Source organism: Carcharodon carcharias, chromosome 6 (assembly GCF_017639515.1).
Source record: "Carcharodon carcharias isolate sCarCar2 chromosome 6, sCarCar2.pri, whole genome shotgun sequence".
Classification (NCBI taxonomy): Eukaryota; Metazoa; Chordata; class Chondrichthyes; order Lamniformes; family Lamnidae; genus Carcharodon; species Carcharodon carcharias.
Window position 1 is genome coordinate 58,357,798 of NC_054472.1, and position 27,920 is coordinate 58,385,717.

Here is a 27,920-nt window from a genome sequence, read left to right on the forward strand (position 1 = left end):
TCCAGTGGTAAAGATGACTCTTATTCAAATGCAAAGAAATTTATCCTAAAATAATTTCAGAACAGAATAAAATTAAAATTTGATTTTGCGAAATTATGAAGAATCCAACCCAGATTAACAAGCTTCTTGTTTTTTGCTTCAAAAAGATTCAATTCGCTTCATTTTTGATGATCTTTTAACTGTTACTCTGTAGATCGGTCACATCATCGCTGGCAACAGAAAATGCTTAAGATAACAACACGGTAATTGGTTGTTTAAATTGTCGATGACATTACAGCCTTTGCAGAGCCACCCTTTAGCCTTAGCAACCTGCTCACATTTCAAAGCACATTGGGAATTAGAGTTCATTTCTATAGCCTAATAAGCGTAAGTGTATTGTTGCTGGGGGGCTTTGCGACTTCCCGAGGCTTTTACATTAGTGGGATTTCTACATTGTAACTGGTAAGGTGCACTGGCTCCTGCTCCCTTTCCCTTCAATTGGTGGGAATGAATTGGTGGGAGGGGAGAGAGACTACAAATCCCAGACTCCGGAGGCACATGCGCAGTGCTGTTCTGTGCAGGTCGGGTCGGATCGGATCGGATTGGCGACAGCTGCGAGAATCCTGTGATTGGGAGAGTTCCTAAAATCAGCATATTACTGTAGGGACAACAAATGGATAATGTTCGGATTAAAGAGTCGCTGATATAATGGCTGTGGAAGGTAACGTTTTTAAACTGGGTTAATTGACTTGCTTCTGGATAAAACAGGAAAAGGCAACTCCATCTGATGAGCTAGATGACAGAATCCAGCTCTCTGCTGGGCTTTCATTCACATTTAATGGCACGTTTGCTGTGTGTTCTGGGAGCGATGTCAGCATGAGCTTTAATGTTGCTATGTGAAGGGCAGGGCAAGCTAGATGGGTTTATTTTTTTGAAAGCGCCAAACCAGCTGTTGGAAAATTTACGGCAATGTTGGTAAACTCTACATTGGTAACGTGTTAGTCTAGCCCAGGTAGTTATCTTACGGTAGAATTGCCATTATCTTTAAAGCTGCGATCTTTCTCTCAACCTTCATTGACTGTGGCTAATTTTTATGATGGGGATAGGCGAAGCTGTTGTATAGCACATTCATTGTTGACATGTAGCACTCTGTGGCTTGATCTTGCTGTAAATATAAATAAACCGAGGTTTTCCAAACATGAGAGTGACCCTTTATATAGTCGAAAGGCATTGAGAGACTGTAGGGGACGTTTAAGTTACCTGGTTTATTTGAGTTTATTACTACTTTTGAATTTTTTTTAACTGTTAAGACTGAATGAAAATCTCCTATCTGAAGAAGTGTTCTCTCAAAAGAAGGAAAGACCCTACCTTTTTTATGTGGAGTAATTTTCCATAACCTGTTCTTTCGTTTGAACTAAAAAAGTCATATTCTCCAATGTCTTCATTTCAACACTTGTAGTTTTCGGTGCTGTAGTTTTCAGTGTTGTAGCTATCTACCAAATCAAGTGTATCTTCTGTTCTCTCCTTTCAATAATGCAACTCTAATTTAATTATGTGGATTCTGTATATGTCTTAGACTAGCTCAGTTCTTCTAGGGGAATAGAATTTAAAAGCTGAGAAGTTACATTGAACGTTTAGATATAGATTAGGTCACACTTGGAGTACATGCATAGGAGGCAATCTACAGGCTGGAGGGAAAAGTTAGCTACTAGCTGGGCACTATTGCATACTTAACCAGTGGTGCTATTTCCTGAGTTGGGTGATCCTGGATTGGCATCCTACTCTCTGCTGGCTAAACTATGTAGCATTAAACATCAATGGAACTACTCTGCAATAGATTCTGGCCCCATCCCCACCAGCTCAGTTACCACTAATATATTTGGGTTAGAAGTTTGTAGGTCCCAGATTGAGCTCCTAATCTGGTGTAATACATGGGAAGCACTGCTGTTATAGGTGTCATCCTTTGGGTAAGCCATTAAATTGTTTATTGAAATGGATGATAAAGGATCACATGTCACTTCAAAAATAGGATGATCTGGGTTCTGACCAACATTCCTCTCAGCCATTGTTATCTCAAGATAGTTAACTGCCATTGATTTTTTTTATGTTATCGTGTTTATGGGTTTACTATAGAAGCCATTCCATTTCACTTGTTTTTACTTGTTCTTTGTATGTTGGTGGTGTGACAAAGCAGAGTCTAAAATCTAAACTTTACAAGATGGAAGTGATCCATCTCAAACCACTAAAGTTCTATGATGCTCCTATAATAGTTTATATACAGGGATGAAGAATTGAGATCTATTGATCTCTGGATAGTGTGGCTTGCAGAGACAGTATCACCCCCAGCATTCCTCCTGCTGTTCTCAGTCATAAATGGTCACAGGGAGGGCATTGCTGGAATCACCTTGGTGAGTCACTGCACTATATCCTGTAGGAAATGTACACTGTGACTGCAATATATAAGTAAGTGGTGGAGAGGGTGAATATTGGATTCAGTAGTTAGCCATTCACTTGAACTGTATGTTCTGTTCTGGGTGGTATTTAGTTTCCATGAGTGTTGTTGCAAGTGGCAAATGTTCCATCACATGCCTGACTTAATCCTTGTAGATGCAGGAGAGGCTTTAAGGGCTCAGTGGGTTGAGCCAAGAATTGTATTTTGTCATTTGGGACATATCTGAAATGTGGTAAGCTGCTATGTAAATACAATATTTTTATTAACCAATAGATTAAAATTTCTTGCTTTATTGCTGTGTGAAGTAATTACCTGTACTTGTCTAGTTTTAATGGATTTTTGATATGGAAAAACTTGCTCTGACATGTAAATAGAAAATTAATTCAGGAGTAAAATTGAATTAAGTTAAAATTTAAAATTGTTCTGTGATTTTTGAATGACAGTATAACTTTAAAAAGTTTAGAGTCAGCCTTTAGAAGTTTTCTTGGGATGAATAGAGGCAAAGATGAAAGAACTTTCTTGATAGAGCCTCTTGGATGAATATTTAAAATCTTGACAATATCTTACTGCACTTTTGCTGTTGTCAAATGGCATAGACTGAAGAAACATTTTTAATGAGGCGGTAGAACTCTCAGCATTTTAATATTCTTTTCAAAATTCTTGAACCTTGTTCCTGGTTTTGTGTATTTTTACTGTAAAGAACAAGGTGAAATTTATGGTGAACAATTTGCCAAAGAGTGACTTTTTTTAGAATGTATTAAGTGACCTGCAATTTTTAAGCCTGTAACATTGAACACACGTGTAGATGTGAAAATTTGTGGCTCTCAAAATATTGATTGGGAAAACTTTCCAGTGTTAAAACAGCCACTTAAGCTTGTAAGGCACAAAAAAATCAAAATCTCAATCTCTCTGGGTTTATAGCAAGTATCTGCTAACGTGTATACTTTCCAGTTCAGTAAGTTGACCGTGAATTGAGGTGGGTATATATGTGCTGAGGGGATGTATACCCTTCTTTGTAGACACATGTGAACACTTACATCCAAAGTGTATTTTCAAGTTGCTACTACATTAGTCAGAACATCAGGAGAACTATTGCATCTTCACCAAGTGCCTTACAGTTACTGCTTTCTGTGTATTTGTTTTTGCTGATCCTCTTTTGTCTTATGTCTAAAATTGTGCATCAGAAGTTCCAACTGTAGGTTTTACTAGGGTATAAGCAATATAGCAAATGTGGCCACCTTATTGTTCTCTTACAAATGATTGGATCTCCATTGCTGTAAGAACAAAAAGCCCAGCTCCAGGGTATCCTATTTTGGCAATCTGCTGGCAGATCTGCTCCTGCTTCTCTTACTGTACTCAATGTTCAATGAGGAGTTAGCTCATTGTTGCAAACTGAATTCCAAAGAAACATCGTTTTGCTATACATTAGGGCAGCATTTTCACTTTGCGTGCAAAATATGCTTGAAATAGGTCAAGTTTCTACTATTAGTTTGCATAATCACAAACATAAAATCTTGAATAAACCAGCATAATTGAAATTGTCTTTTTTTAAAAGTTATCCCTTTCAGAGTAGTAACCTGGTGCAGTTTCATAACCCCATTTTCAGCTGCATTTATCACAAAATTATTTTTAATGCATCCTGTCTGCCACCTGTGAGAATCTGATTTACAATGACTTTAAGGAACTGTACTGAATAATTTAACAGTATTGGTGGCCGACAGTCAGATTCTTTAAAAAAAATTAATTATTTGGTATGAAAAGAAACTTAAACTGGGCCTACTTATGTCAAATCTCTCAATTTCAACTTGGAGTTGTGGGCAGGGCCTGATCACGGTGAATTGAATCTTACACCAGTATAGAAGATCACAGAAAGCACAGCATAACTCTGGATACGTTTAAAAGTTCCTGATTTTTTTTGTGCTCTCTTGGCTGATTTCTGCCCAGATTTTACTTATGCTGCTGGCATAAATGGGTACAACTCTTCTCTTTGGCATCGGGTTATGTGTTCTCTTAATTTCTTCCTTCACCTCCCTCTCTTCAAACCCGCCCCCCCCAGTCCCACCCCGTCACAAAGGTAAATTGATTGTCATTTATGCCTGCAGCTGAGCTATGCTTGTTATGGTGTGCATCTGCTTTGTGTTGATTCCTATGTGTTATCCACCCACCACCATTGTCCAGTGGGCTTAAAGAAGACAGTATAGAAATGCCAGTCAAGCACATAGATGTCACACTCTCTCCTAAAACAGAATCAAAATGAACTACTAATGTACATGTTTTTGTTTGGGCTAGTGTGGAGGAGCTCGGGCCAACTTTTGTGAGACTGATTAAGAAGAAACATGATTTAATGTAGTAGTTTTGTGGGGAATTTCAAGCTTCGTTACAGGTAACTAAGTGGCACATTGGCCATAATGTGATCAACCATTTAACAAAGTGTTTATCAAAAGTTAAAACTATATTTCTTGAAGTCATCCATGTAATTTAAACTTCCTCTTGCAAATACCTGTGGCTTGGAATTTCCATCGCAAAATCGTCTTGTTTTGGAATCAAGGAAACAATCCAGAGGTATGCAAGATAGGCGTGAGGAAGGCCATTCAACCCATCTTGCTAATATTTTTTAACAAACTACAGATCCCAATTATTTTTTACCTCCGTGGTCTATCCATAAATCTGTTTTGAGTATTAATCACTTTCTGTAAAGGCACTTTATCAGTACATTTTCTTTTCTCTCATTTCAACTTGTGCTGCCTAATCTACTGTTATGCTTTAATTTTAATACAGCATTTGTATTGCCATTTTTTACATTGTTTGCTGTCTTGCTTGTCCTGTCTTGATATCCTAGCATCTCTACAGTAACTATCGTTGCTGGAAAGTTCCTCATGTTTCCTAATAACTCAATCTGACATACCAGGAATATTTCTGCACTATACCTAGGATTTGATAATCTGTCTCATTGTCCAAAGCTGCATGCAGTACACTGTGGTTTGATCAGAGCACTGTACAGTTTAATAATAACTAGTGTGACTGTAATTCAGCATTCTATTTGCTGCTTGCAGATCCATAATAATTGGACATACTGAGTGCTAAGTTTACTAATCTGCCTCACAACTCTAAATTTGCTGTCAGCTTTTTTAAAATTTGGAACAGTGTCTAATTGGAAGCTGAACATGAATTAATGACACCTATTAGTGATTGTTCATTTAATTGGCTACAACAGTATGACTGGTTACGTAGTTTGGGGTGTTTCAAATGTGAATTGTCCTTGTTTCTAGAGCACTGAACATTTGGTCATGTAGCTTTTAGTCCCTGTTCATAGTTGCTGTTGTTCTAAGCCCCACGTTCATTAGAAGTCTAAAGGGTGCTGAGCAGTGATGGGGGAAAATAGGAACATTTGAAAATTCTTTTAAAGATGGAATATAGGTACAGGGGTAGACTGTTCAACCTATTGAGCCTGTTCTGCCATTCAGTGAAATCATGGCTGATCTGAATCTTGACTTCATGCAAATGTCCATTGATCCCTGATTTAAAATTACTAATTGAGCTGTGTGGGATAGAGTTCTGAACATGTTTTTGGGGTGAAGATGTGTTACATGACCTGGCAGTAATTTTAATCTCCTTAACACCCCAACCAGTGGAAAATGTTTCTTTCTGCCTACACAATCAACTCCTTTCAAAATCTTAAGCCTCCATCAAATCATCCCTGATCTTTTTATACTCCATGGAATACCGGCCAAGTTTATGCAATTTCTCCTCCTCATTTAACTCTGGTGACATTTCTGATGAATATGCTGCACTCCTTCCAAGGCCAATATATCTTTTCTAAGATGGGTAGGGAAGTCATTTATGCCTTTTTGTCCTCTCCAGAATCGACTATTCCAATGCTCTGCTGGTTAACTTTCAATCCCCCACACTAAACTAAACTACACTTCAGCTGATCTAAAACCCTGCCACCCCCATTGATTCCTGGTGCCCAATGCCTCATTTAAAATTCGCATTCTCTTATTTCTATACTCGACCTCTTGTCATCCCTTAAAATCTCCTTTTGCTGGCTACCTGCTTCTGAAGGCCCTTGCATTTATACAGCAATTTTAGAAAAAATATTGCAAGTTGTTGGAAGTTAATTTCTGGAGAACATTCCAGAGAATGGAACCAAAATGTTTGACAGTTTGAAAGCAGTGTGAAAGACAACCAGAGTCAGAAGAGCAGAGGGCATAATGATGTGAGCTGAAGGAGGTTACAGCAGTAAGGAGCAACATGGCTATGTAAGTGAGCCTGAGATTGAAAATATCTCTACTTTAAATAAAATCCAGCTGTTAGTAAACCAGGAGACTTCAGTTTTTGGCTGCAGTTTAAAAAAAAAACAGGACTTGAGTTCCATTCTCAAACTGCAAAGTCATGTAACCGTAATGCACTAATGTGACCAATTTATTTTTGGGAGAAGCAGCATATAATCCCTTCTCTCCCCATTAGCACATCCATGTATCTGTCACTATTTGAGATAATTATTCTTTCATGAGGTGTGGGTGTTGCTAACAATTTGCCCATCCCTAATTGCCCTTGAATTGAGTGGCTTGCTAGGCTATTTCAGAGGGTAGTTAAGAGTCAACCACGTTGCTGTGGGTCTGGAGTCTCATGTAGGCCAGACCAGGTTAGGGTGGCAGATTTCCCTCCCTAAAGGACATTAGTGAGCCAGATAGGTTTTTATGACTCTATCAACAATTGTTTCATGGTCACCATTACTGAGACTTGAATTAACAAAATCTGGAATTAAATTTTAATTATTTGCCATGGTTGATTTGAGCCCATATTCCCAGAGCTTTAGTCTAGGCCTCTGGATTTCTAGTGCAGTGATGCTACCATTATGCCACTGTCTCCAATACATTCCAAAAATAAACAAGGATGAAAAGATGTATAATCCTACAGGCTCCTTTTTAGAATTAACTGTCCATTAAGTTTCTACTTATACACTGTGGATTTTTTCTTTCGGTGTTAAGTTTCAAGTTGGACATTTTGTTCATAATATTACTGTGTGGTGAAACCTTTCTATATAAATAAATTGAACTGTCAGTTGATAGAACTGGCTTTTATTAAAATGCCCTTTTGTTCAAATTATTAGCACTATTTGCTTTAGAATAATTTGCTTTATTCGTCTGTAATGCATGTGGTCTAATAAAATTGTAGTTTTTATTCTCATGGATTTGCCTGGAGCAAAGTGTGGGGTAAGTGATACCCTTAACAAGAAGTCATTGGATAGCAATATAATTTTTAAGATTTTGTTGTAAGTGTTCTGTGCTTCAATACTTTGGTTTTTATTTCCTTCCCTTTCATAGAGTTTTTTCGTTGGCAGAAAGGTGACGTGGCCTTCATTGAAAGGTTGACAGGAGATGAGTGCAGTGTATTCAAATTCCTGTTGCCTCCTGCTGCAGGATTTACATCTGGAATTTCTCCATATGTTGAGTTCTGACATCAGTCGTGTGGAAGCGCCAAACAAAAGCCTGGTGATCTGGCTAATTCAAACAAGCGTGTCCAGAAACTAGTTAGAAAATTTATTTGGAAAATGTGCATCCATGACAGATCAAACTCTACTGCTGTAGACAAACCGATAGGAGGAGAAAGAAGGAAAATTTTAGGGCTATTTCTAGGTTGTCTTGAATATCTTTATATTGTATTAGTGTTCGTTTCAGTGGCAACACAGCACTCTAAATGAAGTGCTAGTGTGTGTGGAAGTGTTAAGAATCTTTGGGCCTGAATTTTATCTCCTCCAAACCCCAGTCACTTGGACAGAGTTAAAATTGTTCTCTTGCATCTGGAAAACTCATCTCTCAAATGTAACTCTCTGCTGGCTGTCATTTTTGGTTGTAGGTGCACAAAGTGCTCTGCCTATCCATGCAGGCCTGGGAATGCTGTCCTTGTGTTGTTAGGAACTAATGTGCTTTCTCCTGTATTTTATTTATAGAGTTTCCATCTGTATTCCTGAATTCTCTCTGCAGTATAAATAGGGTGAATTAGAGAGACAGCGCTCTTGCTGCACTGTAGAACTTCTTCCTTTTGGAAGTGATTTTTACAATGTGTATAAAAGGCCAATAATTGCAATTTAGAGAGTAGTTTGGGAGCTCTTCTGAACTAAGAATAATGCATGGTGGAGTAAGATGATGGGAGAGGGTACTACCATGAGTCTTTTTTTTTTCTTGCTTCCCTCGCTTTACCCCTTTCCCAGACTATGTATCTCTGCAGATAGAGGGTCTGTTTAAGTTACTGGAGCTCCTGTCCATCTATTCTGAATCTGTGTAGAAATTATAACCAAGCAACATTTTTGTAAAATAATGTAAACTACATATCACAAAATAAATAATATTAATGTATTCTTAAAATATTGCAGTATTAGTAGGTTTGGATGCAACCTACCATTTAATTTGCAGGCTGAACCAAATGAAATTGTCTTGGGTTTGTAGAGACCTTTGAATCTTATATACTTGCAATTACCCCAGTGGAAGTTGTAAAGATGTTAAAAGTATTCATTTAAAATCTTGTTTTTTTTATGGAAAATAATTTGGCAATTGGTTTTCCTTCCTCTGAAGGTGGTTGGGGGGGATAGGCAAAATAAGGGAAATTGAGGACAGACAGCTGATCTGAATAACATCAGATGGGACTGTTTAGCTAGGGAACTGGAGACAAGTCAGAGGATTGTCCTGTCTTCATTAGAAATTAGAAATTTAAATTATTCACGTGGGTCTCAGAAAGTGGTTTGAAAGCATCAAGTAAACTTGGGAGATCTTAAAGTATCCATATACTTTTCAGATCAAAGGTTTTGTCTTGAAGCTAAAATTCCTCCAGATGTTCTCTGTTATCATAAAGATGAATGATTCAAGGTGAAATTGGATTGGGTCTTTTAAATGTGTTTTTTTTTTAGCTGTGGGATTCTGGACTGAACCATTTTTAGAAGCAGTTGAGCCCTGGAAACAGCTTTGAGAAGCTGTAAAGCAGTTGTAGACAAGAAGCAAAGGGCTATTAGAAATCGAGGATACTTCCGAATTGGAGCCACTAAGTAAGAACACAGTGTGGTGTTGTTTGAGCTGGGTGTCCACAATCTTGAGGCTTGAGGGGGTAGAAGGTCACCTTAGCTGGATACTATCGGAAGGATCCAAGGAAATTTCACACCTCTGAGATTAGCAGGAGCACTGAGCAGATTCAAAGTGAATTCCTGAGATTCATGTGGAACACCATAGTTTCTTCCCCGGAGAATTGAAGAAATACTCAAGATCCTGTGCTTTATAGAGAATCTCCTTCTGGGTGGAAATAAAAATAGAACAGGGAGTGTCCTGTTGAGATTTTCAGCTTTGTGCTTGCACAATATAATTTAGTAGTAATTGCTTTGTTTAATTTGTATGCAGTTTTTTTTTTGTTTAAAATATGAAATCTTGTTGCGTGATCTTTCCAGTTAATAACTGGGAATTCAAATTTCTTTTAATTGTCCTCCTTGATCACAATGTAAAGCAATTGCAATTTGATTCTAAGCTTCAAAATTAACAGTATGATGGCTGAACAATGTTTCTCATCTGAAGGTAGACTTGTAATTTCAAATTCCTGGCAAGTGTTGGGAGTTGCTTAACCTTCATCCTCCTACAGATGCACCACTTATTTTATAATTGCTTAACCTTCATCCTTCTATAGGTGCACCACTTATTTTATAATGGAAGTAAATGTGGGCCCATTCAAGGCAAGGTGCGATTATAATGGGGAATAAAGAAATGACAGACACTGAACAAATTTTATATTTGTCGTCTTGGTAAAAGGCACAGTACTCTAGAACTGAGGAACCAAGGATCGAGCGGTAAGGAGAAACTTCAGCATAAACAAAGAAATGATATTTGAGAAATTAATTAGACTAAGGGTGACAAATCCCCAGGACCTGATGACCAGCCTCTTTCAGTTTTAAGAGGTAGCTGCAGAGATACTGATTGCATTAGTTCTGATCTTCCAGAGTTGCTTAGATTTTAGAATAGTTCAAGGATTAGAAGGTAGCAAACATAACTGCACTATTTGAGAGGAAGAAAAGAGAAAATGAGGAGCTATAGGACAGGCTAACATCGATAGTAAGCAAAATGTTAGAATCTATTATTAGGGACGTGGTAACTGGGCAAGACAGCACAGATTTGTGGAAAGAAATGTTGTGTTTGACAAATCAATTTTTTTTTTGAAGATGTAAGAAATATGGGGGATGAGGGGAAACCAGTGGACATAGTGTAATTGGATTTTCACGAAGCTTTTGATAATGTGCCATACGAGATTCTTAACAAAATTAGAACTCCTGGGAGTGGGGGTGATGTATGATCATGGAGTGAGGATTAGTTAATGGATAGAAAACTGAATAGGAATAAACGGAACACATTCATATTGGCAAGCTATGACTAGTGGGGTCAGTGTTTGGACCTCTGCTATTTACAATCTACAATTGAGATGGAGTGTAACAAGGGACCGGAATGTCCTTGCACCTGAATCATGGAAGTTAGTATGCAGATGCTATTTGCCTTCCTAATTGTTTGCGGTATGTTCGCTTTTGGAATGCTAAGATAAAGAAGTCTTAAGACAGTTGTACAGGGCATTGGTGAGGCCATACTTTGTGCAGTTTCGGTCCCCTTAACCATAAGGAAGGAGATGGCTTCCAAGTATAACACCAGTTAATCAGGATGGTTCCTGGCATGAGAAGATTGTTCTATGAGGAGAGATTAAATAGACTATGCCTATATATTCCCTTGAATTGAGAAGAATGAAAGGTTGATCAGATTTGATAGGGTAGATGCTGAGAAATTGTTTCCCCTGGCTGACCAATCTAGTACATGGTCTCAGAATAAGGGGTTAGCCATTTTAGGATTGGTGAGTTTCTTCACTTAAAGGGTTGTGAACCTTTGGAATTCTCCAAAGAGCTGTGGATGCTCCATCATTGATCTCTGCCTTGAATATATTTTCCATATTGAGCGATATGGGAATAATGTAGGAAGGTGGAGTTGAGGTAGAATATCAGCCATGATCTGTTGAATGATGGGCCAGGTTCAAAGGGTGAAATGGCCTACTCTAGCACCTTGTGCTTGGGTTTTTATGCTATGATTTAGAGATGGCCAGTAATGTGATTACAATATCCACTGAGACTGGGAGGATCTTTTCACCTTGATGAATAATAGTTCTACTGTCAAAACTTCAACACTGAGCCTCCTACACGAACTGCTCTTAGGCCTCCCCATCCTCTGGACATTGTAGTCACTCACTTCAGTCTTTTATCCATGGAATAAAAGCAAAATGCTGTGGATGCTGGAAATCAAACAAAAACAAAAAATGCTGGAAAAACTCCGCGGGTCTGGCAGCATCTGTGGAGAGAGAAACAGTTTTGAGTCCGTATGAACTTTTTTTTCAGCGTTCTGAAGAAGGGTCACATGGACTCATACGTTAACAGTTTCTCTCTTCACAAATGTTGCCGGGCCTGCGGAGTTTTTCCAGCATTTTCTGTTTTATCCATGGAAATTTGGCTTGTATAATATCCTGGAAAACACATGCTGAAACATCTTATGTACTTTGTTTTCGTTCCATAACACGTACAGCAGGGGATCTCGGTTGCATTCAGACAAGGCCTCTTGCCAGGTTCTGGAAGGAAACTTGCTCCATTAGAATCTTCTGTTCTTTGAAATATCTCTGGACCTTGTTCATCTTTTGTGATCCCTTGCAACTCCATGCTTCCTGGCTGATGCTCTGCTTCCTTCATTCCCCTTAGCCTTGACCCAGGTGATCAGTACATAACATTAAATGATACTCAGATGAATAACTTATAAGTTGCACCTGGCTACTGTATTGCGCTGTGGAGTTACTCCTTGGACAGCTGTTAAGTATGCATTAGCAACTTGACATCATTGAAAGGATGAATCAGCTATGTGGTTTTGTATTGTTGAGTTTGGGGTGTGGAGAGGGATTATACTGCCTGTGATTGCAAGATTTGTTGGCACTTTGAAATGGCATGTCTGCAGTGCTCCATCTAGTGGCGCATATGTGTTGCTCAAGATGGGCATGAATTTCTACAAACATTGGGTTGAGAATCCAAGGGCAGAAAGAAGTTCTACATATTTGTTAATTTGGTTATTCTGGTACCTTGTAATTAAGCCATGAAAATGATTAATTTGTTACCACTCAAGAGTGGTATAATCAAGCTGGTGCTTGAGATTTGAAACTTATTTGTCATAGGCTGAAGTTTCAAAGCTCCATTTGCAGTGATGACTAATAGTGGAAGTAACTCCCACCAGGCAAAGTAATTTTCTTGAGTTCAGGAGCTGGAGATATGTTGGCATTGACATTAACCCTTCGAGGAGTGGGAGAGGGTTAGGGGTGGGGGGGGTGTTTAAAAATTGGAGAGTGTATGCCACTATTTTTATGGCAGAGGGTAGCGTGCGTGTGTCTCCACCATGGGGGTGTGGGTGTTAGAAAGAATGCTTCACTTCAATATCTTATTTAATCACATCCCTGTAGTAATGTTGGGAGCTTGCTAAGTGCTTTTTATCCTGCTCCATGCGGGCTGGCAGGAGTACACAGGCCATCAAGGAAGTCACTGGCCACCCTTCTGCCCATTGCAGCCTATCCTCACTATTATAATTGGAGATCCTTTCGTCTTTGATCTCAGCCAGATTCTCAACTGTGGCTTTTTGTCAAGGGCTTTCCTGGTTGTTGGGGAGAAAACACAAGAAAAATGTTAGAATAAGGCCGTGCAGAGCTCTGGATTTTTCTGCCTGCCTTTCCTTAAATATCGGAGTCTATAAGTCAACAAGAGGTGTTTTGGAGTAAATTGTTTTTGCAACAGTTTTACTGCTTATGAGTGAAAGACAGGAAAGACCAACTTGTCCATTTAAGCCCGGGAGTGGGAATGGACATAGCCCTGAAAAGTATTACACAGGCTCTGGAAAACCACAGTAATTAGTACAGCTACCCCTAAATGTAGTTTCTATAATTAGGGAGATCCTTGGATCATGAACATGTCCAGCTCCCATTTTGAAGGGCTACATTGAATCCATGACTTATTATCAAGAAATTTTCCCCCAGTTCTCCCATCCCTTTCTAGCTCAGGAGTCCATCCACTCAAAAATAATCGGTTCCCTTTGTTTTAACACCTGGATCATATCACTTCTAAGTCTATGCTACTCCATTTTTTTTTGAAAAGAAAGGCACAGTTCCTTGAACCTAAGATTCCTGGGACTAAAACCTATTAGTGGCCTTCTCCAGGACTTCTATCCTTCCTATGTAAAGGAACCAATACTGGGCACACAATTCTGGATTTGCCCATACGGAGGCCTTATGCAGGTAAATTTTGTATAATTTTAAAATTTTTTCACAGGATGTGGGTGTCACTGGCAAGGCCAGTATTTGTTGCCCATCTCTAGTTCTTGAGAAGATGGCGAAGAGCTGCAGTCTTGAACCACTGAAGTCCACGTGGTATAGGTATAACCACAGTGCTGGAGTTCCAGGATTTTGACCCAGTGACAGTGAAGGAATAGGGATATAGTTTCAAGTCAGGATGGTGAGTGGCTTGTTGGGGAACTTGCAGATGGTGATGTTCCAATGCATCTGCTGCCCTTGTCCGTCTATGCGGTAGAGGTCACAGGTTTGGAAGGTAATGTCAAAAGATCCTCAGTGAATTGCAGTAGTGCACCTTGTGCATGGTACAGACTGCTGCATCTGTTCGTCAGTGGTGGAGAGAGTGAATCTTTTAAGATAGCTGATAGGTTACCAGTCAAGTATGCTACTTTGCCCTGTATGGTGTCAAGCTTCTTGAGTGCTGTTGGAGCCGTGATCATCTAGGCAAGCGGAGAGTATTCCATCACACTGACTTGTGCCTTGTAGATGATGGACAGGCTTTGGGGAGTAAGGAGATGAGTTACTCACCTGAAAATTCACAGTATTTATATGGTTGGTCCTGTTCAGTTTCTGACCAATGGTAACCCCCAGGATATTGATAGTGGGGGATTCAGAGGCGGTAATGCCATTGAATGTCAAGGCGAGATGGTTGGATTCCTGGCACTTGTGTGGTGTGAATGTTGCTCGCCACTTAGCCCAAGCCTGAATATTGTGCAGGTCTCGCTGAATGTGGAGGCAGATTACTTCAGTATCTGAGTCGTTGTGAATGGTACTGAACATTGTACAATTATCAGCAAACATACCCACTTCTGACCTTATGATGGAAGGAAGGTCATTAATGAAGCGGTCGAAGATGTTTGGTCCTTGCTCACCACCCTGAGGAACTTTTTTTTTGTTCAATCATGAGATGTGGATGTCACCTGTTAGTCCAACATTTATTGCCCATCCATACTTGTGCCTGAGAATGCAATGGTGAGCTGCCGCCTTGGAACTGCTGCAGTCTCTGTGGTGTAGGTGCATTAGTTGCTAGTCCGGTGACATTACCCCTGTGCCACTGCCTCCCTGGTGCTAGCAAATACCTTAATCACCTCTACAGGATGTTTAAATTTGGCAATAGCTTGAAGTACAGCCCATCATTTCTGTTGGGACTTGTAGCCTTGGAGCCTTAATTCTAGTTAGCACCAGCACTTAGTTGACATCTAAGGATTCAATTTTGTTAACCCCTCTATCCATCACCATGAGCAACTTGGTGTCATCTTGTGGATGCAAAGTATCTAATTTTAATAGCTCAACTCTATACATGCTGTATGCAGCTTGAATTTCAGGTTCATACCAGCACATTTTATTTGTTTGACTTCGCATGTCATTTACCTGGATTTTTTTTTAACCTTGGCTTAATGGCTGTCGAGTATCTGAAGGAAACAGGGAAAGAGAAATAAAAATTGAGAAATATGAAAGATAAGGTCAAACGGCATAAAGGATAAATGGAGTGTACCAAACAAAAGCTGGAACACCTCCACAACATCCTTCTGACTATTTACTACTACTCACCCTGAAGCTTATTTTGGAATTTAATTGACTCTTTTTACTCTTCATGTCCACCTTTAACCTAAATTGTCTTGTTCAATTGCTACACTCAATCCTAAATTCAATCTAACTATTGTAAGGTAAATGTAAAGGATTTACTCTTCAGTAGATAATTTCAGGCAATGGCTTCTAAATGTAACTTGGTCTCCACTTTTTATGTGCATTAATATTTCTACCCAGACTTGGCATTCATTATAATTTATTTTTGGTGCAGATGAATAAGTTGCTCGAGTTTTGGCTTTGATTTTACATCCTTGATTCTTCTGCATTAACAGGTATCTTCTCCAGATGTGTTGGTCTATTCTGTTCCTCCCTCTTGCCCCCCTCTCGTTCATCGTACTTTTTTAAAAAAAAAAAGAATTGGTAGACTTTTAAACTGCAAGTTTACCCTATAGTGCAAAAGAGGCATGTAACAAGCTCTTGGCAAAATGCAGTAGTTAGTTGGCACATCATTGACTATTAATTAAATGGATGATAAATGTTCCCTTTTGGGCTGGGTAGCAGGAGGGAACTTTTTTTTGATTGAGGTGGCTCCAAGATGACTTGCCTGGCAATGGAATCTTACAACCAGCGCATGAATTTTTTTGCCAGATCAGATAATCCACCTGGATTGGAGGTTAATCTGCAGTAGCGGAGAGCATCGTTGATCAGCCAGGTTGGCTAACAAATACCATGGGGGAGCATCAATTGCATTCTTTCCACTGTGCCCCAGATAGCTTGGGAGGCTAAAGTATACTACCCCAGCTGAACAAGTAGTTACTTTTACTGAACTGCAGGGCCTAGACTTTGACCGAGGAGGTAGAATTCTGGAGGCTGGTCTGTTCCTGGGTTGTGGAACCGCCCCCAAGGATCAGGCCAGGATTTTCCGGTCCCACCTGTAATTCCTTCCAAATGTCAATAATCTTTGGGCTGCTTCTCCAGGGGTGGCACAGAAAATTTGATGTACCTGCCACAGATGGGACTGGGAAATCCCAACCACAGTCTCTGATTGGTGGAGGTGAAGGATGAATTGGGGGGTGGGTGAGCGTGGTAACCAATTAGTGGCCGGTGAGTGAGAACAAGGAGACGGGGGTCAGGAGAGCAGGAAAGCAGGTCATGTTCTGATCTGCCTCATGCCGGCTGTGCATTGTTTTTTAAAAATAATGAAAGTATCTGAAAAAATTAGCCAGGATGGAAGGAGAGCTGCAACCTGGGATAGAGTCGCGAAATGTTCATGTTATTAAAAACTCTTCGCCGTGGAATGTATTCTTTTCCTTGCTGTTGACCCTGCTCTCAACAGGCTGGAGCTATTCAGCTTTACACAGCTCCTAATGACTTCATGCCCACTGCTGCGGTGGTGAAAATTTTGACGTCTTAGACGAACTCTTAAGGAACTGTTAATTGCCTAAATTAAAGGTATAGGTGACTTCACTTTCCTGCTCTCCTCCTGAAAATCGGCAGGTTGAGAATGGAGGCAGGCGTATTTTTTTTTAAATTCATTCATGGGATGTGGGCTTGCTGGCAAGGCCAGCATTTTATTACCCATCCCTAATCACCGTTGAGAAGGTGGTGGTGAGCTGCCTTCTTGAACCGCTGCAGTCCATGTGGTGTAGATATACCTGCAGTGCTGTTAGGGAGTTCCAGAATTTTGAACCAGTGACAGTGAAGGAACAGCGATATATTTCCAGGTCAGGATGGTGAGTAACTTGGGGGAAGTTCCAGATGGTGGTGTCCTGTGAGTGTGCTGCCCTCATCCTTCTAGATGGTAGCAGTCATGGGTTTGGAAGGTGCTGTCTAAGCAGGCTTGGTGAATTCTGGCAGTGCATCTTGTAGACACTGCTGCCACTGTGTGTTGGTGGTGGAAGGAGTGAATGTTTGTGGAAGAGGGAGGTGCCAATCAAGCAGGTTGCTTTGTCCCGGATGATGTCAAGCTTCTTGAATGTTGTTGGAGTTGCACTCATCCAGGCAAGTGGACAGTATTCCATCACAGTGAACAGAATTTGGGGAGTCAGGAGATGGGTTGTTAGCTGCATGATTCCTAGGCTCTGACTTGCTTTTTTAGCCACTGTATTTATATGGCTAGTCCAGTTTCTGTTCCTGATCAATGGTAACCCCCAGGATGTTGAAAGGGGGGATTTGGCAATGGTATTGCCATTGAATAATGAGGGGCGATGGTTAGACTCTCTTGTTGGAGATGGTCATTGTCTGATACTTGTGTGGCGTGAATGTTACTTGCCACTTGTCAGCCCAAGTCTGGATATTGTCCAGGTCTTACTGAAGCAGTCCATGTGATGAGTCATGAATGGTGCTGAACATTGTGCAGTCATCAGCGAACATCCCCACTTCTGAGCTTATGGAAGAAAGGTCATTGATGAAGCAGCTGAAGATGATTGGGCCTGGGACATTACCCTGAGGAGCTCCTGCTGTGATGTCCCAGAACTGAAATGATTGACCTCCAACATCCACAACCATCTTCCTTTGTGCTAGATATGACTCCACAACCATCGGAGTTTTCCTCCGATTTCCCCTTGACGCCAGTTTTGCTAAGGCTCCTTGACCCTACACTCGGTCAAATGCTGCCTTGCTGTCAAGGGCAGTCATGCTCCTCACCTCCAGTTCAGCTTTTTTGTCCATGTTTGAACCAAGGCTGTAATGAGGTCAGGATCTGTGTAATCCTGGCAGATGCCAAATTGAGCGTCAGTGAGCAGGTGATTTGTAAGCAAGTGCTGTTTGATAGCACAGTTGATGAGCCCTTATATCACTTTACTAATATAAAAATAGCTGGCAAAACTCAGCAGATCTGACAGCATCTGCGGAGAGGAATACAGTTAACATTTTGAGGCCATATGACACTTAATAAGGAAAAATAGAAATGAGGTGAAATATAAGCTGTTTGAGGGGGGTGGGGACAGGTAGAACTGGATAGAGGGCCATTGATAGGTGGAGGCAAAAAAGAGACTGCCAAATGTGTCATAGACAAAAGGACAAAGGGGTGTTGACGGTGGTGATATTAGCTAAGGAATGTGCTAATGGTGACATTTAAGGGTAGAAAGCAGGACGAGCAAGTGACAGATGTCCCTAGTGGGGACAGGGTGGGGGGAATCACAGAATATCACTTTACTGATGATTGGAGTAGATTGATGGGGCGGTAATTGGCCGGGTTGGTTTGTTGGCACCAATTTTTTTTTTCCCCTGTCACCTGCCCCCATTCTGACTCGATCCTGGCAATGAAAAGCTGACCCCCATAATACACCTGCACGTGGGCAAGTCGAGACAAGGTTTACTGTTATTGTGCAATCGATTCAAATAACTTCAATAAATTGTTGATTAGAAGATGGTAGGACCTTATTGGTTAAATTTTTATTCCCTGAAAGCAATTCTTCTATATTTGGTGGCAGAAATATAAAATGTTACTTGTCTTGTTAAAGTTGGCTATAGGACTTTTGAACAGTAAACTAGCTATTATCGTATTGTTTGTATTTTAACCTGCCTTGTATTTGCAAGTTTTGCTGAATAGGAGAATTTTGTGTAGCAAAGAAGGAAGCAGTGAATGTCATGATAACCAGTCTTCCTGTGCATAGAATATTGATTTTCATATTTTTGAGGTCCAGTTGAGTAGCTTATTGAAGTCTTGAGATGCAAGCAAATTTTTCTTGCTGAAGCAACAATGAAAGCTTTCTCCTCCTTTTATGACCCATGAGTTGAGTAATCCCTATTTGGCAACAGTGCAAGGTTTTCAAGGTCTTCACACATCTTTTCAGTGGCTTATGTTCTATTCCCAGTAAGGTGCAATAATTGGGAACTCCCATGGAATTGTTTTTTAATGGCATTTTTACACTGCAGCATCTGTTTGTTTTATGGCATATGACAGCTTTGTGACTGTTACTGGATCAGTAAATTGGAGGCCTGGGCAGATGATCTGGAGACAAGAGTTCAAATCCCTCCTCTGCAACTGGGGAACTTGAATTCAATTAATTAAAAATTGAATAATTACATCATAATGGTGACCATGCATAATTGGATTGTCACAAAGACCCATCTGCTTCATGAATCCCCTTTGGAGAAGGAAGCTGTTGTCCTTATCTGGACTGACCTTTGAGTCCAGAATCTCAGCAAAGTTATTGACTCTTAACTGCCATTTTGAAATGGCCAATCAGTTATATCAAATTGCACAACAAAGTATAACGATAACAAAACCACACAGAGACCACCTGACATCAACTTTAGCACTGGACTGAAATGACAAAGTCTACATAGTTGATCCTACAAAAGTCCTCTTTACTATCATCTGGGACTTGTGCCAAAATTGGGAGAACTGTCCCACCATCTAGTTGAGCAAAAGCCTGACAGTCATACTCTCAATCATATGTAATTTATAGACCATTTTAATGTTCCAGACTCCACCATCACCATTCCTTGTTCCATCGCACCAGCAAGTAAGAGCAACCAGTGATGGCAGCACAAGTAGTGTATCATTGGGAGATAAAACACAGATGTTGTTGACATCTTTTGATGATCTGCTTCTATCACTGCTTGTTTGTCCCTACAACCACCCCACCCCACCCCACTTCTCTCTCTCTCTCTGCCCCCCCCTACACACCTTAAACCAGCTTATATTTCAACTCTTTCTTGGACTCGAACTCAAGTTCTGTTGAAGGGTTATGAGGACTCGAAACTTCAACTCTTTTCTTCTCCGCCGATGCTGCCAGACCTGCTGAGTTTTTCCAGGTAATTCTGTTTTTGTTTTTTATCCTTGGGAGAGTTGCCTCAGGAGTGTTGATCATTGACTCTGAAACCTGTGGAGTTTCGTGGCATCATGTTTGCCCATGTTTGACATGTCAAACAAGGGAACTTCTTGCTGCTTGCCACCACCCTCAGCTGATGAACCTATACTCTTTTTTTAACATTGAACACCACTTGGAAGAGGTGCAGAGGGTAGGAAGGACGCTTAATGTATTCTGGATGGGAACTTTAATGACCATCACCAAGAGTGGCTCAGTAGCACTGCTGCTGTATGGGTCCTGAGGACATGGTTGCCAGATTGGGCTTGCAGCAGGTGGTATGAGTACTAGCAAGAGGGGGAAAATTAAACTATTTGAGCTTGTCCTCACCAATTTACCTGTCTCAGATACATCTGTCCATGAAAGGTTCATTGCAAAGTCCTTGTGGGAACAACAACACACAGAGTGCCCTCCGCTATGTTGTGTGGCACGACCACTGTAGTAAATAGGATAGATTTTTCTCTTGACATGGCATTAACATTGAATCTCCTGCCATCAAGATCCTGGAGGATTACCATTGACAAGAAACTTAACTAGAGCAGGCACACATTTTTTATTCTTTCATTAGATGTGGGTGTTGCTGGCAAGGCCAGCATTTGCCCATCCCTAATTGCACTTGAACCGAGTAGCTTGCTGGGCTATTTCAGAGGGCATTTAAGAGTCAACCACATTACTGTGGATCTGAAGTCACATATAGGCCAATCCAGATAAGGATTTTCTTCCCTGAAGGACATTAGTGAACCAAATGTGATTAGTTTTATAGTCACTATTGCTGAGACTGGCTTTACATTCCAAATTTATTAACTTAATTAAAATTCTACCAGCTGCTATGGTGGGATTTGAACCCATGTCACCAGAGCATTAGCTTAGGCCTCTAGATTACTAGTCTGGCAACATTACCAATATGTCACCATCTACCCTCAAATACTTTCTCTGACAGCAGGTCAGATGTTGCGTATTCTATGGCAGGTGACTTACCAAACTCTTTCCACCATCTAAAAAGCACAAGTCAGGAGTGTTATGAATACTTTTCACTTGGCTGGATGAGTGTAGCTCCAATGCTCAGGAAGCTTGACACCATCCAGAAAAAAGTCTGATTGGCACCCCATCCACCATCGCTTCGCCATGCGTGCACAGTGGCAACTGAGTGAACCATACACAAGATGCACTGCAGCAACTTTGACCAGCATCTTCCAAGCCTGTGACCTCTGGAAGGAAAAGGGCAAACGATGCCTGGGAACTCCACCACCTGCAAGTTCCCCTCCAAGCCCCACACCATCCTGACTTGAAAATAAATTGCTGTTCCTTCACTGTCACTGGGTCAAAATCTTACAGCTCCCTAACAGCACTTGATGTGCCTACACCATATGGAGTGCAGTTGTTCAAGAAAGTGGCTCACCACCACCTTCCTGGGGGTAATTAGAGATGGGCAGCAAATGCTGGTCTAGCCACCGGTGCCCATATCCTGTGAAAAAAATTTTTAAAATTGGAGAGTGGGAATAATTGGATAGTACGCCCAAAAACCACCACAGCTGCAACTGGTAAATGGCCTCCTGTGCAGTATGATTCTATATACACTTTGCCTTTTTTTACTATTCTGCTGTGTATGGGTGCTGTACATCACTGGGGCTGCCTGTCCTAGCCATCAATTGCTGCTCCTTCTTAAAAAGTAAAGATAGAGGCATTCCTAGTAGGAAACCCATTTGGGCCCTCCCTGAAATGGTAGAAGGGAAAATGGAAGGCCCACAAGAATGGGGCCCTTGGGTCCTCTGACACGAATAGTGTTGTCTTTTGCACTTGCCACGTGTGATGAACCGGCCACACAAGTGATAAATTGCTGCCCTTTCGCCACACAATGTTTTGTTAGAAGTGGTAATGAGTATGAATGTCACTCACTAGACATCGCCCAGCCCTAATTGATGAAGGGAGGAATCAACCAGGCTCCCTTTAGACAGGAGTCAGAGCAGTCAGACTGCGACTATGGTTATCGGGATATAGTTCCAATGTCAGGTTTCTAATGACCTACAAGCCAAAGGGCCACTTGCTGAATGAAACAAGGAAACAGTCAATCATTTGACACCTTCTCTGTTCCTGTTCACTGTGGGTTCCTTTAGATGACATACATTTAAATCTGCAGACCCGCTTTGAGAAGTGCTGTGAAAGCCAGGCCGGCCTTCAAAAGGACACTGGTTCTAATGCTCCTGAAATCCTCTTTGAGGAGTCTCATGAACACAAGAATGAATTTGCTTTTGTTTAGCTGGGTGTTGGCAGTTTTTGGAAAATAATAGGTGTATGATCAACAGACAGCATTGCATGGCTGCAAGTGAGGGTTGAAATATCCAGTTTTGGCAAGCTGGAGTGGTGTAGCAACATCAAAATATGTTCAGCCTTCATCTTATTAGATCTGTTGAAACAAGTGCATGAAAGGAACAGGGTGGTGTTGGCGTAAGAGATTTCAGGAGGCTTACCATGAGTCAAAGATTGATGAAATGTCCAGATGCTGTGAGCAGAAATGGCAGGCAACAGAGCATCAGCAAGGCAAGAGTCAGAAAATAGCCAACAGCTGTAATTATTTTACCTCCCTTGAACCTCCTAATATATATTAATTCTGATACGATAGAGAGTTTACTCTTGAAGGAATTGTTTTTTAAATAAACTTGAGCACACCATCAGAAACAGAACACTACAATTAAAACACTCTTTCCATGGTTCGCTTTGCAGGACTGTTGGATAGCAAAACAGCTTTTAGGGTGTTCTCCTGTCTCAGGCAAATGGTTTAAAATCTTAAACCTATTAACAAAAGATTGCATATTTGTCTTAATATTGCATATATTTTGTATTGTGGTGATCAGGTCACCATTTTCTCCAGGTCACCATTTTCTCCAGGTCACCATATTCTCCAAGTTTGGCAAGCATCCAAATCCTCTTGGGCAACACTTCCAGAACATGTCCGAGGTTAGCAATCAGCTTTATGCACTCAGCTGATGCGCTCTGATTTTCATGTTTTACAGTGCTGTACTTAGTGGTGATTGCATGACTTTTAGCACTTTGCAGCCTTGAATTTCTACATATGTAGGTAGCCCTCAGCAATGTTACTAGCTTTAGCAAGTTATTCATAGCACTATAGGTTAACTTGTAGGAAGAAGAATCCCATTTTGGATGTCTTAACTGGCCAAAGTTATACTAAGCTTTCATTGATGCCTGTTTTAGAAACCAGTGGGAAGCCTGTGGGATTTTTTTTAAAACTTGCATTTCCTATAGCATCTTGCACAACCACAATGTCTTGAAGCACTTTTGAAGCATGGTCACTTGTGATATAGGAAATGCAGCAGCCAAATTGGTAAGCTCTCAAATGGCAATGTCATCATGAGCAGAACTCTTCTCTTGAGATGTTGATTTGAGGGATAAATATTGATCAGGACACTGGGGATAACTCTCCTGCTCTTCTTTGACATAGTGTTATGGAACCTTTTACACCCACCTGAGAGGGACTTGAATGCACAGAGGCAAGAGTGCACTCGCTGAACTACAGCTGACAAGAGTTTGCTATATTAAGCCTCACAGATCCCAATCCTTCAGTTATTAAGGCTAGTTGGTGGATTTTAAATCTATGGCTTTAAAATTGTACTCCCTAGTGCCCATATTCAATTTGGGTTCTAAATGCATGTTGGCAAAAGAATGTAGAGATTTCCCATAATAGAAATTTGTTAATGCAACTTATCTTGCAAATGTTTATTATGTCTCATCATTATTAACCTTCAATTTTGCAGCTCTACATTGTAATCTTAACCAGAATGGTGTGGATCATATGGTTTGTTCTGAAGATGTGAGCCTGCAAGTACTGGGGGATCCAGATGTCTTGAATTCAAATGATGAAAAGATTTTGAGGATAGTGGAATCAAATGATAGTCCGAAGAGTCTCCATGTGCCAGATACTGAATCAGTGAAGGTAAGTGTAGCTACAATCTGATGTATGATTCAATCTTCCCACATCTCAGAAAAAATTAAGGATTTGAGAATGAAGTATTCAGCCAAAAGAAAAAAATTGATGCGTTGTCTTGTCATCAATTCAAGCTGGCCAAAACTTATTTCCAATTTCACTACTATTGAAATTCCAACCATCAATCTAAATGCTGCTGATAGTAGTTTGATCCACATTTTTAAAACTGAAATGATAGATCCCTCTCAGCAGGGGCTGGATTTGGATTTTGATCACACTGTGGTTGCACTTGTATTTTGCTGTCTTGAACTGTATCCTGTAGTTCCATATGGAGACTTTATAACCACTTGTTGCTTATACAGTGGATTTGAATATTATTGAAATGGTTAGAAATGAGAGATGATTTGGGCAAGGTGATACTGGATAGATAATGAAATTAATAATTTAATCAGGTAGCATAATTCTTCCCCATTTGTGTTTTTTTTTTGCATAATGACCTATTCTGTTGGGATGAGGAGCAATACCAGGGTACAGTTCCCTTCACTCCTTGAATCAAGTTATCTTTTCTGTCAATATAGGAAGCTTGTTGAATTCTCCAATATTGACCTCTTGCACATGAACAGTCACATGACAAATCAACCTAAAACATTTACCTGACTGCACTATGTTTTTAAAGGAGGTTTCAGGAATTGGAATGTATAATTTTTGTAAAGTTGAATATGTTTGGAGTGAGGGGAGACCATGCAGCAGAAGTAACATTTGTATTGCAAGAAAACAAACCTAAATTGATCTAGTTTTAAAGACCTCAACTGAATATTTTTTTAAAAAAGACCATTGCTGTAGATTGAGAACGGGCTATTGTTCAATCTTAACTTTATTACTGTTGCTATCATATGGGAGACTGAACTGGTAACCTACTAGTTTTATCCACAAGGTAATTAGCATCACAAAGCTTAACAATTGACAATGAAGATGGTATAGATCTTTTAAAGATAACCTGAAATACTTTGTGGATTCCTTCTATAAGCATCTACTGGAGCTGTGCTGGAGGATAGGGAAATTTTAGAGCTCTGAAAGATTGAAGAAATAAGCTCATTGTGCACAATCCTGGCAAATAGTTTTAATTGACTATATCGTTTAAGAATTTTATTCAGCGTGCTTGAAAATATTGACATTCAGGTAAAGGACAATTCACATTAGAAAAATGGCTGACATAAACCTGCAGTGCTTCCATACAGTCAATTCCCTGTTCATTTTTATTATATGTTTCCATTGGCGCTTTTTCTGATTACCTGAACAATTGTTTATACCATTTAAGAGGAGCTATCTTGCTGTAATTAGTTTGTGTACGTAATAATATACACAACCAGTACAAATCAGTTTTAATGAGCACTGAAGAAAGGAGGGTTGATAACCTAATTATAGTTTGTATTAGATTATGACTTGAATGCATTTGCCAAGTATGGTACAGTGGATTGTCAACCAAAGAATATAAATAAACTAAAAGTAAGAGCTCTAAAAGCCTAACTTCCCTATAAACTTTTTTTGTAAAGAAAGCAAAATGTATAGATTGCATTATTTTGGAGGCCTACAATCACAAACAATTACAATATTTATCAATTTATATGTATGCACGGCTGGATGTTGTGGTCATCAGTGAAGCAATGGCACTCACTGCTGACTTCAAAGCTGCTCACAAAGATCTAATGATCCCTGTGGCATGGGTTTCCCTTTTCCCCTTTCCCAACATAATTTAAGTTCGGTGTTAAGTCAACGGGATCGCCAGGTGCCCAGCAAGTTGGAAAACTAGCTTGGACAGAAAACCAGGAAGTAAAATGCACTAACTTTTTTTACTTTAACAGATTTCAGAGCGCAAAATAAAGATTGGAATCTGCACATTAGGAGGTGAAATATTGTTATAAAAACTCCACTGTTTAATAACAATTGGGAAAAATTTGATAATACTTTGATATTACCAGTGAATAATCCCACATTTCTCCATATTATACTCCACCTGCCACCTTCTTGCCCACTCACATAACTCTGTGCCCTCCTCTCACTAACTTTCCCATTTAGTTATGTATTGTCAGCAAACTTGCAATTTTTTTGTTTGTACATGAGAATTGAGTGTCACTGGCAAAGCTACCATTTATTGCCTATCCCTGATGCCTCTTGAGAAGATGGTGGTGAGTTGCCTTCCTGAATCGCTGCAGTCCTTCTGGCATAGGTACACATACAGTGCTGTTAGGGAGAGTGTTCCAGGGTTTTGAATCGGTGACGATGAAGGAGTGGTGATCTAGTTCCTAGTCAGAATGTTGTGAGTTCGAGGGGAATGTGAAGGTGGTGATGTTTCTATGTGCCTGTTTCCCTTGTTCCTCTAGGTGGTAGAGGTCAGAAGTTTGGATGATGCTGTCAAAGGAGCCTTGGTGAATTATTGCAATGCATCTTGTAGATGGTGCTTATTGCTGCCATTGTGCACGATTTGAAGTGGGCAAATGTTTAAATTGGTGGATGGGTCATCTATCAAGTGGGCTACTTTTTTTTCCTGGATGGTGCCAAGCTTCATGACCATTGTTGTAGCTGCACACTCCCAGCAAGTGTAGAGTGTTCCATCACGCTCCTGCCTTGTAGGTGATGGACAAGCTTTGGGAAGTGAGTTATTCATCATAGAATTCCCAGCCTCTGACTATCTTTCTCTGCACCCCCACCTCCCCAGTCCACCTTGTAGCCGCAGTATTTATATGTCTTCCCCTACTCATTTTTGGCTAATGGCAACCCCTGGTGGGTGATTCAGCAATGGTTATGCCATTGAATATGAAAGGGGGATGGTGAGATTTATCCTTGTTGGAGATGATTGTTGCCTGGCACTTGTGAGGTGTGAATGCTACTTGCCACTTATCAGTCCAACCTTGAATATTGTCCAAGTCTGCATGTGAACACAGACTGCTTCAGCATCTGAGGAGTAGTGAATGGTACTGAACATTGTGTGCAATCAATAGTGAACATCTCTACTTCTGACCTATTTGGAAGGGAGGACAAAGCTGAAGATGTTTAGGCTGAGGAAACTATCCTGCAAAACTCCTGTGGTGATACCCTGGAACTGAGATGATTGACCTCCAACAGTCACAACCATGTGCCTTTGTGCTAGCCATGAGTCCAACCAGTAGAGATTTTTCCGCCAATTCCCATTAGCTTCAATTTTTTTCTCGGGCTCCTTTTAAGCCAAACTCAGTCAAATGCAGCCTTGATTTTGAGGGCAGTCGCTCTCCCCTCAGCTCACCACCTACACTACTTTTGATCCCTTCATGTAAGTCATTAATATATATTGTAAAGGCCACTAATAACAACCTGCCAACCTAAAAATGACCATTTAATTCCTACTTTGTTTGCATTCCTGTAACCTATCATCAATCCATGCTAATTAACCCCAACCTTAACTAGACCCTTACCTTGAGCAACCTTGTAGAATGCCACGTCAAGATCTTGCTTGTCTTTGAAATGCAGTAGAACAACACTGCTTGAGTCCTTGTTTTAGACAATAACCTGACACGTACTTTTATAGTAAGTTTAGCTGTTCCTCCAGTATAATAGAAAAAATTCATTTCTTCTATGCTAAACTGAAATTGCAAGTTCGTTCTTCCCTTTTTATTTCAAATACAGCAGACCCAGTTTGGTTAATATTCTTGAGTCTTGGCCAGTTTACTTTTTAAGATTATGAATGTACTGCTGTCTCTCTCAAAGCCCATGTTGACTGTCTGGCTTTTTAAAAATAAATAGTTGATTGCTACTTTTAAAAAAAAAAATTACTGACCGTAAC

At 40.3% G+C, this 27,920-nt stretch overlaps 1 protein-coding gene across 3 annotated transcripts in view; it reads left to right on the forward strand.

Moving 5' to 3' along the window:
- The first annotated feature begins 555 nt into the window (after nt 1–555).
- The window catches only part of samd12 (sterile alpha motif domain containing 12), a 120,987-nt gene continuing 93,622 nt past the window's right edge, over nt 556–27,920 (forward strand). For 2 of the 3 annotated variants that reach the window (XM_041190403.1, XM_041190405.1), the window contains exons 1-2: nt 556–700; nt 23,934–24,112. In XM_041190403.1, the coding sequence (XP_041046337.1) occupies nt 688–700; nt 23,934–24,112 (192 nt within the window). In that variant the 5' untranslated portion in view covers nt 556–687. Of the gene's footprint in view, nt 701–2,514; nt 2,664–23,933; nt 24,113–27,920 lie in introns of those variants that run through there. The other variant, XM_041190404.1, reaches the window with a different exon arrangement.